General features: G+C 42.7%; 1 protein-coding gene across 2 annotated transcripts in view; it reads left to right on the top strand.

The window, feature by feature from the left end:
- The first annotated feature begins 327 nt into the window (after nucleotides 1–327).
- TIE1 (tyrosine kinase with immunoglobulin like and EGF like domains 1) overlaps nucleotides 328–11,417 on the top strand; it is a 35,307-nt gene continuing 24,217 nt past the window's right edge. The window contains exons 1-4 of one of the 2 annotated variants that reach the window (XM_048498725.1): nucleotides 328–875; nucleotides 7,461–7,745; nucleotides 9,139–9,249; nucleotides 9,597–9,752. In XM_048498725.1, the coding sequence (XP_048354682.1) occupies nucleotides 761–875; nucleotides 7,461–7,745; nucleotides 9,139–9,249; nucleotides 9,597–9,752 (667 nt within the window). In that variant the 5' untranslated portion in view covers nucleotides 328–760. The remainder of the gene's footprint in view (nucleotides 876–7,460; nucleotides 7,746–9,138; nucleotides 9,250–9,596; nucleotides 9,753–11,417) is intronic. The other variant, XM_048498726.1, reaches the window with a different exon arrangement.

The raw sequence follows: 11,417 nt of genomic DNA, 5'->3' as shown, positions 1-11,417 counted from the left end.
TTGTTTTTGTCAAGACCTTATTGATGCAGAAATGAGACACTGCAAACCAATCCCATCCCACACTGTGATCCAGTTCTCCCTCCGCCTTCCCTTTGGGAAGCTGAATAAAGGGAGCCCCCTGAATGCCTCTAGAGTCCTTTCGTGCCAATCATCTCTCATTTGGTGGTGACACCTCCCATTACACGACTGCCTCCTGCAAGAGCCAGAGACAGCCAAGGAACAATGGGTGGAGAGCAGGAAATGCTGCATGGGAAACAGGATTCCATGTCACCGCCTGTGGGGGCCTCTAAGCTTTCCTCCCCCAACAGCCTCACTCTGGCTGAACCCCAGCCAAGAAAATCTTTGCTACTAAAAGTTTCTGCTCATCATGTGCCCAGTCCATTCCCATCACTTCCTGTACTGCCTGAGGGTTTTCTTTTATCCCCATGCTGATGTTCCCCAGTTAGTTTTCAAAGTGACCATGGATGAAACAAGCAAGCTCTATCACCTCTGCAGATGAAGATGGCGGTGAATAAAGCGATGGAATGGGCAGAAGGGCTGAGGCTCCAGCCATATCTATAGGACAAGTCATCATCTTTTAAAGGAAAATCCAGACCCCACCTCTTGCTGTATTCACTGAACTACATGTGGGGCCACGCAGACAGGGAGCATTTCCTCCCAAATCGGAGGCTGTCTGGTACAAGTTTCCTTCCAGCTACTATAGCCTTTGCAAAGCAATGGAGGACACTGAAACAGCAATCCTAGAGAATACACACGGCGCATGAAAACCATTCCCTTTTGGATTTGTGATGTCTGGGTTCTGTTGGCAATGGGCACATTCAGGAAAATGGCACTGAAAAGAATTTGTCTTCTAGCCTTCTTCTGGCGCCTGACAGGTAAAAAGAATCCTTTCTTCTCAAGGAATATTGTGCTGGTGCGGTGGGTTGGGGTGGGTTAGGGTCTTCATTTCCACAGCTAGTTTAGTGTTGGGAATGAAAGTGTGGTCCATGACTAGGATCCTGTAGAAAAACAGAACTTGCCCTACAATCTGGGAGTCAGTGTTTGAGCAAATGCTCCCTACTTCATTCAGTCCATATTTTCCTCTATAGTTTCAGTGATCTACTTTTCAGTGTTGATTTTGTAGAGTCATTTGGATTGTATACACAGGTTGTACGTATAATTTTGATTCACCGTGAGTGTTTATGCACAACATCCCTCATTTATATGTCCAATATACATATGTAAAGCTGATTTCTTGGTGCCACAAATAATACTGACAAATCTGACAGGGAAAATTCGGGGGGTTGAAACAACCAGTATGACATTCATATGTTTACCAATGGTTTATTCCCAGTGCTGGCAGAAATCAGTGCTGCTGATTCCACTGGGGAATTTCTGGGTGGGGAGGGGGGAGGAATACAAGTCACCCTAACTAGAACTCCCATTGTCTGGCACCTAATTCTGAGTTCTACAGCATTTATCTCCTATCCACCCAGCAAGAAGGAGAAACTGTAGAGAGAGGGGACTAACGTGGAAAACTACAATACTTACCTTAGCCATTAAGGAAAGCTAGCAGTGGCAGGGGTTCAAAGCTCTCTGAACATCTTCCTTTGTTTATAGTGCCTTCCTCCAAGTCCACATGCTGCACTAGTCATTAGTTGAACCAGATTTAGCTATGTCCATCGTCATCCCCTTTGCTCAGGCATGCTTGGCTTAGCCTTGGTTGGAGTTATATTGAAAGAAAAACTACAGTGTCCAGAAACCAGTTGGAGAAAATCTCATTCTCTTTCTGACTGCAAAGTTGCCATCATCTTTCAACAAAAGAGTTTCAAAGTGAGACTCCGGTGAAACATGGTTGAACTGGAACATTACTACTTTCTCACTAGATTGAAATGGGACTTAGAGGGTTTTGGTTTGGTGGGGGGAAGGGCTTTAACTGAATTTTATCTCAAAAGCTGTGACTTTCCACCCATTTCAGGTGTTAACTATTCACGTAACTCGTGAATGGTCTTGGTAGTTTCCCCAGTAATTGTGAAATTTACATGATTACATTTCACTTGGTACTTTCTGTATTTCAAAGGCCCCTTGACTCCACAGTTTGTTTTCCCTCAAGTCTGCTTCTTAAAGTGCCGTAGTGAGAAGCCCCTCATAATTTCTGGAGAAGTAGGCTCTACTCTACAAATGCATATTCTAGAATAAGATGTTGATAGTTTTGAGGTGTCACAAGACCCTGATTTATTTCTGCTGCATCAGAGTAACCCAGCTACTTCTCTGGAATCATATTCTGCTTGTATTTTTACCATGTTTTAAAACAGTCGGGGGGGGGGGGGGGGCAATTACATTTCTGATGGCATGGAAAGAACTAATCCCTTTCCCCAGCCCCATACCTCCAATCTAGATTCCCTCCCTGGCTTCTTTTCAGGGCCAAATTTCACATCCTGAATTCCAGTGGCGAGATTCAGATCCATGTCATCTGCCCTAAATAACTGCACTCAGCAAAGTTCTTTGAGCATAGCTTTTTGCAGATCATTCTAACCATCATTTATGAAGCCAAAGGTAGAAAGAATGGATTGCTGACAAAATGTGACTGAAAGCAGTTTCCAAAGGAAGTAAAAATCTTTGCAAAATCTTTTCAAGGACCAGTTCCAGTTTTTGGGGGGATCTGGGCAGACAGTGTCCAGGGCCTCCTATGCTTACCTGCCCGCATTCATCCCCCTTCCTCTGTCCATGAGCAACCCCTCACACCACCTGCAATCACAACAGTTCACTCTGCATACCTGCCTTTTCCTGATGGTGCTGGCTGGCAGGTGCGGTAATGAGTGACACTGTCATGGCAACCAGGAATGCTGATGCTTTGTGCACCATTTGCATGCCCATCTCCAGTAGCACTAGGCAGCAAATTGCAGTGAGGAGCACAGGTGACAAAACACTCACAAACAAGCAATGGAAGGGTGTGAGTGTAAGCATCAGAGGAAATGAGTGAGCAACAAATTGTTGGGGAATTGTTTCCCTATTTGGGTAATAAGCAGAGTGAGAGGAAAGACCAGGAGACTTTTGCTGTGATTATAAAAAAGAAACTTTACTTAACTAAATCAGGGTAGGGTATACATGGAATAAACATAACAAATCCTTACTATTCTAGTACAAACTTAGTTGCAGAACTTAGGCACATGTGAGCCCACATGTCGCCTAGGCATTCACCTCTTAAGGTGAATCCATCTTACAGGTACAAGAAAAAACCTCTTGTGTGTGAGACAAAGAAAACATAGTTAACTTTATAATCTCTGACCTACGTGCTCTGCCTCACCTAAGCAATGTCGGATTAACTGCCCAATGACTCATCAATGAATTGATAGCAAGACACTGACCTCACTAGCTAATTAACATGCACGCAGTTAACCCCTTGTTGTCAGGATTGTGACAGACACTTGCAAATCCTAACACAAATCATCAGTAGTGGACCTTGTCAGATGCTATGGGCCCTGGCACTGACCTCACCTCAGGGTATGCTGATGTCACTTGTGTCTCTCTTTCTCTCTGCCATCACTGGTCAAACATTAAAAAAGTGAATAAAAAGCCTGCAGGCTCTTAGGGCTCTGCAGTCACCTTAAGCTTGATGATGATATGCCAGAACCTGTCCAGTCCCATAGTAGTAGTATCATTTTCATAGTATCATTTATATATCATGATCACATATGTGTATGTGTTCAGAAGGAATTTTGCCTCTGCTGAATGTTCCTAGATCATTAATGTACTGCCCACCCATTTTAAAAATATGCTTTTCAAAGCATTAAAATATTCCTTAGTTCCTTCACAAAAACACAAGGGCAGATGTTTTGATTGGTGGATGAGTTGTTTTCCAAGCTATATTGTATGCAGTCCGAGACAGAAGAATAATATTATTTTTTAACTTGTTAGATAAGAACTTCCTATTTTACCAGGGAAACACTGACAGAGAGTGAGCACCATACAAGGCCTATTTATGAGTGATATTAAAAGTGCTTGCAATTCTTCACATACTTGCTCTTGTGGAGTCTATAGAATTTTCTCTCAGACAAGGATATGGAGAAGAATGGATAATAACTGAAACTGTTTTCTGTTTGTTTTTTAATGCAGGCATAAATAGGTTAAAAAAACAGGCCTGATTTCATAATGGGCCCTATATGCGAGTCCTTCAGTGGACCCCCATGGCTGACACTTTGCTGCTTGGGGCTAGGTTCTAGAACAGTGATTTTCAGGAGTCAGACAGAGCTGCTGTTATTTTCTGTTCTTGTAAGGCCCGGCTGTCAGTGATCATGCATAGCACATGGTTCATAGACCTCCTCCTCCCTGCAAAAGCTCTCTGTTGCATTCTGTCTCTTCTGTTACCTTGGCTTGGACTAAGTGTACTTTGCAGCAAGAAGTCTCCCACCAGGGACTACTAACCTGCAAGAGAGAACTGGGGTTCTCCTGAAGTTACAACTAGTCTCCAGACTACACAGATCAGTTTCCCTGGAGAAAATGGCAACTTTGGAGGGTGGACTGTGTGGCATTACATCCCCACTGAGCTCCCACCCCTCCCTAAACTCTACTCATTCCAGGTACTGTTCATAAATCTCCAAGAATTTCCCAAGCTATCCATCTTAGCTGGCCTCCCTCCTCTTCCCTTCCCTTGTTCCTTCCTTCTTCTTTCCTTTACCCTGTTGTATTGTTCTGTACTCCTCCTTTTTTACACCACTCTGATTCATTCCCCTCTCTGAATGAGTCTACAGTCCATTGGCTGAGGCACCAAGGAATTAATATTGTAATTATGATATGTTTTTACTGTGTGGAATTAATTGTTGAGAGCCACTTTGAGCCCATCTTGATAGGATATAAGGATAGGATATAAAACTAATAAATAAACTGGCAATCCTGTCTGTCAGCATGAAGCCCCCACTCTTCCTTTCCTTGTATGCGACTGTGATAGTATGTCACTTCCTGTCATGTAGTTGAAGCCAGTGGGTTCTACACTTTGTCATGGCCTTGAAAGTTGGCCCTACACTGGAAAGGTTGAAAACCACTGTTCAAGTACAACAAGTATAGCAAGAGTCTGGTTTTACTGCATCACTTGCATTCCTCGTAGCAATAATCCTGGCATTAGGGAAAAAATAGGGCCCACAGATGGATTTAAATTGGGAGCTGTCGGCCATGCTGAAGCTGTAGCATTGCCCTGATTTCTCAAATTAGGCTGATTATCATTCTTTGAATGCTTACATGGTCAGGGATTTTATTTTATTTTTTCAATGGAAGCAGGGGAATAATAGAGATCACTGGAACCAGGAGACCTGTAAATGTTGGGAATAATTCATGCTGAACTTTGCATATGCTTGGATATATGATATTTTTTAATCTTTTCAACTCATGCTGCTTGTGGTTACTTGTATGGAGACCCTGTCAATGACATGGTTTGTGTTTGTTTTGAGTGGAGGTGAGAGCAACACCTGAGAGGGTGGGAGCCTATCAATACGATTTGAGCACTGATGCTTGGGAAGCAGGCATTTAAAAAGGCCACCATTGATTTCCTCCATCTAAACTGACCTCCTCCAGCTGCTGTTTGCCTTGTAGGAGGAAAACACAAGTATCTGAGTGGGACAAAAAACCATTTGAAGAATTCATTTACAATGTAGTCCTAACCAGAGTCTTACCCTTAGAAGCCCACTGACCAATAGATTTTATAAGAAATAACTTTGTTTAAGAATGTTCTATTTAATTTGCAAAACAGCATAGAGGAATATCAGGGGGTGGAAAGATCAGACAACCCTTCTTCCAGTGACTTTGGTTTAAAACATGCCAGGAGATCCATTATCTCTTACATAACATGTGAAGAACAGCATTTGGATAATGATAATTTTTTTGCAGGAATTATATTTATGATTACAGATACTTTCATTCAGGAGTTTGCAGTGGTGTTTCATGGCTTGTGTTTTCTATTTGATGAGAAGACTGGAAAAATTGAACAGACAACAATGTAACAATTGAACCAATTATTTTGGGCCGGGTAAATTTTCCTTTGCTTATGAGCTGCAAACAAAAGCTGAACAGTCATTTAGAATGTTCCAGTTTTCGATTTCCAGAACTGAGAGCTGGAATTAGCTAGATGGCCTCCAAGCACCTTTCTACTCTATGAGTCTTTGCCCAGATAAGGATATAGGATTGGCAAGCAATTTTCTTATCAGTTGGAACAAACAATAGGGAGAATAGCCTCCCTGCTCTTATCAGCCATTTTATTCAAGGATGGTGCATGACTCCTCTGTTATCTCCCCCTATCTTACAGGGCCATAAAAGAGACACCAGCTGACAGACCCCACATGTATTGTGTAATGAGATTCTGAAAGACACTGAGTGCACATACATGCATTCACCTTAACTTGGGAACTATTATCATGAACAATTTCTATAGCATTTCTTAATGTGCAGAGTGATTTACAGAAAAGTTCTAATTTATTTGGTTGGTCCTAATAAAAGGAATTATAAGGGTATTTTTAAATTTTTATTTTACTTTGGGACCAACACAGCTGCTAAAAGCTTCTTTCTACCAGAAAATAAGGGTTATGTCATTGGTAATAAGGACAGTTGGATCTTAGATCAGATGAAGAATTTATACTCTTCAACTGTCCCTACTTAACTGGTTTTCTTGCCCCTGTTCCTTAGTAAATCACTGGTCCTTTTTGCAGAGGGGAATACCTTGCAAAAATGTACAGTGTGAATAGTTTACATTGTCATTATTCAGGTTTGGTTCCCTTTTCAAAGTCTCTGAAAAAGTAAAATCTAAGGAATGTGTCTTTAGCACATATTCATATACTGCATGCACATTAAAGTGTCACATAGTGCACCACTGGCCACTTCACCCGCTACAGCTGTTGATAACTTGAATGATGATATATCTTTAAAACAAAGGACAACATCCACTTGGCTTTTCAAACAGAGCAGGACAGGCAGAGTAAATGAAAACGATACAAAGCATAGAAGAGCAATGTGTCATTGAAGAGAGTTGGGCAGTACTGCATAGTATAATAGGGGCGTTAGAGGTGTGCTCCGATATTAATTTTTGAAAAGTTGAAGCACGTCTCTGCCTGCCCCTGTCATCTTTGGTGGCAGTACTAGGAAGCACATACCCTGTGATACCTAGGTCAGTACTCCAAAGGACGGGGAATAGTAAATTGATGAGATTTAAGAGTCCCATGAAGGGACTCCCCTTTCAGTCCTCAGCATCTATAGAAATTAGTATTTTGCTGAGCAGGGCAATTTTCTCACTTCTAGGTCTAAGGGTGAGTGTGCCTGGTTGCTTAGAGACCACTCTTAGGAATCTGCTGCACTTTTAAATGAAGACAAATTGGCTTTCTATTTTATAGTAGAGATTGGACTAGATTTTGAAGCCTAGAGACTGCTAGGTGTGCACTATGCTGACATCATTCATTCTCCCTATCCACAAAATGACTCCTTCTATTGTTCTGATGCAGAAGCAATTCTGGATATAACCGTGATTGCCAATGTCCTGAGCCCCTCGCACATCAGCTTCTACCTCTCCTGTGTGACAAGTGAGCGGAACATGACTCTCCTTCTTGAAAGAGACAATAGAATTGTCATGACCCCACCGAAGTCCAAGTTCCAGATCTATAAGAACAGCAGCAATGAGATCCAGATGCGTGGCTTCTCTCGGGCAGACCTAGTGGGCATCACATATTGCTTGGGACAGACCCAGACAGAACAAACAAGGATAGTGTATGTACATAACAACATAAACGGTAAGCATAAAATGAGATTCACATATAATGGACCAGAAAGTGTACAAATTGGTGGTACCTAAATGCTTTCTAAGTGAGATGTATGTATAATTTGAAGTAAATATTTCACATTTGTTCCTTTATCCAATTACAACAGAACCGATACTAAAGAAGTAGAGTTCTCTCTCTACTTCTTCCAGGCAGTCTTGGATTTCCTGTTTATGCACAACAAAAATAAACACGGGAAATCAAGTAGTGATCATCTTTAATTTTTTCTCTTCACTTAATCCTGGGTTCACCAACTGATTTATGTCCAGGGAGGCAGGCAGAACCCAGAGCTATGCAAGCAAATTACTCTGGCTGGAAGCGTCTCTACTTCCCTTGAACCTTATGCTTTTATGCGATCCAACATCCCTCAAAGTATCCCTCAAGTATAGACAATTAGTAATATTTTTAAAAATAATCATAGAACCAGAAAGAAATAATCATAGAACCAGAATCATATACCAGAAAGTAGACTGACAGGTTTAGAGAAGAAACACACGCATGCACACAATGCACACACAATTGTGTCTAAGGAAAGACACAAAATGTAATTACTATAGCATAGAAATTATAAGGCTGTGTTCAGCCAAGCTGCTAATATATTTTCAGAAACAAATCTTGCCTTCTGATGTCAGTTTCACCAATGCAGCACAGATAGCATCTGATCATCTAGCGATCAGGTTTTTTTAAAATGCACAGCCTGACAGAGTTAGAGATGCTTAGGTTCAGCTTCGCTTCACCCAGCCTAGAAGTTACTGTCATCCCAGAGCTACACCGGCGTGAAAGGAAACACCAGCACAGCTGGGTGTGAACTGGGGTGAGGATGAACAGACTCTAGTCTGCTTCTAAAGGCATTTCAGCCTGAGAATGCCTCCAACGCAGCCATAAGTCATTTTTTTCTGTAGCGCTTTCTGGGTGGCAGCAGGTTACTGTTTTTCCTGCTGCTTGCTCTGCCGCTTGGAACTCCATTGGAGGCAGTGTGGCTGTGCTGCAGCAGTATTGTCGCTGGACACCACTGAACTGCCCCCCCCCCCCCAGATTGGGCTGTAAGTCTAATATACCAATTATAAAGGCTATTTCGACCTTCCTATAAATAAAGCATATCTATTTTCATGACCCCTTCATAACAGAACATTATGAACAGTAATCTGGTCCATTCTTGTATGTTATCCTTTCCATCACTGTATGTGGGGACATTTGTGAACGTTATGAGCAGGATGAGATGTTCCAGTAAGTGCTGATATAATGACAAATAAGCCCCCCACACACACACCAACCAAGAAAAGGACTGTTAGTGTGGTCCTCTCTTGAAGAAAAAAAAACCTCTGCAGGTCCTGCTGTCTAACCCTATTTTTATGTGATTTTGCAGCCAACCTGGTCCCAGAAAAGGCAACACAGACAGTCAGCCTCTTTCAGTCAGCTGAGCTTGTTGCCAAGATAAAGCATGAAAAGAACACAGATATTTTGTGGAAAAGGAATGGTAAGTGCTTCCCTTCCAGTTGCATGACATAGAAAGATCTGGTCCAGAAATCTGGTCCCCAGGTGTGCCACTTGGAACACATCTCCCTGTGATGATGCAGGAAAGCAGCTGTCTTATGGAAATATTAGTCTTCTGTTTATGTCTGTTATGTATACCTAGCCCCGCCTTGTGGCGTTGCAGTGGTGCTTGGTATTTTCTCAGGTCTTCTGCTAGTCTAGCGCAAAAATATTGGCTGTATGGGCACTGATCTGTATATGCTGTAAATCCAGAGGTTTCTTATGCTCTCTAACCAATTTCAGAGTTAGCTTTTCTAATTCTCCTGTTTTTCTCACCTTTTCTCTGTGCAGGCTCCTTCTATCAGACCACAGACAAGGGTGAGGTGAAGGGGAATCGATTCACTCTATCCCTACCATCTGTGAGAGTAGCTGATGGTGGGATTTACAGTGCCTCATTCATGGGGGACAGCCCCTTATCAAGTGCTTCCTTCAGGCTAATTGTGCGAGGTGAGATGCAGACTACAAAACCGCTTCAAGTCCAGACATGTCATGTGTGCAATTCGCTTCTTGAACATTAGAGGCAAAAGGGTTCTTGTACCATTATTAGTTGCACGGAAAAGGTAATTTCTGCAGAGGCAGTTTTTCCTGCTCTACCACATGACAATCTATTGCCCTGTTCAGTTATGATTTGGATTCTGGCTCTTCAACCATGCATAACAGAAGAGTGCACAACCACAGTCTTCCTGATAAATGCAGTCTCCATGTTGTGTGAACAGGACAATGTGCCCCAAGGCTCTGTGACTGCAACAGACTAACCATCTACTGGTTTGGAGTTCTCAGGGCCAAATCAGATGAGGAGCCAGAAGCTAACTGTTACCTTTGAAGATAGGGAAAAATTGCTGGCTGAGAGTATTTAACACTCCTTCCTCTGCTCCTTCCTTGATTTAAACTATGCCTACCAAAGTCACAGCTCAGATATATACAAGGAAAGTTTTGCCCCAGCTCGCATGCTATTGGAAACCTTTCCCCCTCCCACTTTCCCACAGCATCGTGGTTCTTCTGTGTACCTCCTGCATTTTCTTCATCTTTTCTGTGATTTTCTCGTGATATTTTTGGGAAAGTTGCAACAAAGCTTGGTGGCACTACTATGGATTAGAATGGCTGTTGTGGGTTTTCTGAGCAGTGTGCCTGTAGTCTGGTAGTTTTAGCTCCTAATGTTTCACTTGCAACTGTGACTGGCATCTTCAGAGACCACAGATGAGGGTGAAATGTTGGGAGCTAAAACCACCAGACCGTTGCTCCACAACCCAGAAAACCCACAACAGCCAGTTGATTCCAGCTGTGAAGGCCTTTGACCAGAGGTGTCCAACTCTGGCGTTTCAGATGTTCATGGACTACAATTCCCATCAGCTTTTGCTGGCATTGGCATTGTTCGAACCCTTAGCCAATTATGTATTGTTAGATTAGACTATAATGATATATCAATTGCTATACTTAAAAAGAACTGAGAAAGCCCTGAGTGACATTGGGGACAATGCCAAGGGATTGGATGAGCACTTGACAGGAATGCTGTAGGGCAGCTGATCCTGTATTGTGCAGAGTTAGACTAGCTGGCTTCGTTGTACCCTTCTAACTCTATGATTTTATGGGTCAGAGAATACACGGGGAATCTACCATGTGGATGTTTTGTTGTAGGGATGTAGAGATCCTCTGTATGAAGATAGACCCACATGTACAGCTCAGGGAAGGGGTATGGCTCAGTAGCAGAGCATCTGCTTGTTATTCAGAAGGTCCCAGGTTGAATCTCCAGTGTCTCCAGGAAAAGAGATCAGGTAGCAGGTGATGTGAAAGGTCTCTACCTAAGCCCCTGGAGAGCTGTGGTCAGTCTGAGTGGACAATACTGATGTTGAATGATCAAAATTACCATTTCAGTATGAGGCAGCTTCTGGTGATAGAGCTAAACTATTATCCCTCCCCTTAAGCCCTTTAAAGGACAGTTCCTTCTTCCCTCCAGACGAGCTTTGGTGTTTTCATCACCACAATTCAGCTGTGAAGTAAGAGAAAGGGAGTTGCCAGGCCAGGAGCGGGGCAGGGCAGTATAATCATTGGCAGTCAGTGTGTCTGCACCAATTTGATGGAGGGATGGGGCAGGTTTGGGGGCAGGGACAGCTG

The sequence above is a fragment of the Sphaerodactylus townsendi genome, linkage group LG05, assembly GCF_021028975.2.
Source record: "Sphaerodactylus townsendi isolate TG3544 linkage group LG05, MPM_Stown_v2.3, whole genome shotgun sequence".
NCBI classification, from domain to species: domain Eukaryota; kingdom Metazoa; phylum Chordata; class Lepidosauria; order Squamata; family Sphaerodactylidae; genus Sphaerodactylus; species Sphaerodactylus townsendi.
This window is presented reverse-complemented; position numbering and strand designations above follow the sequence as displayed.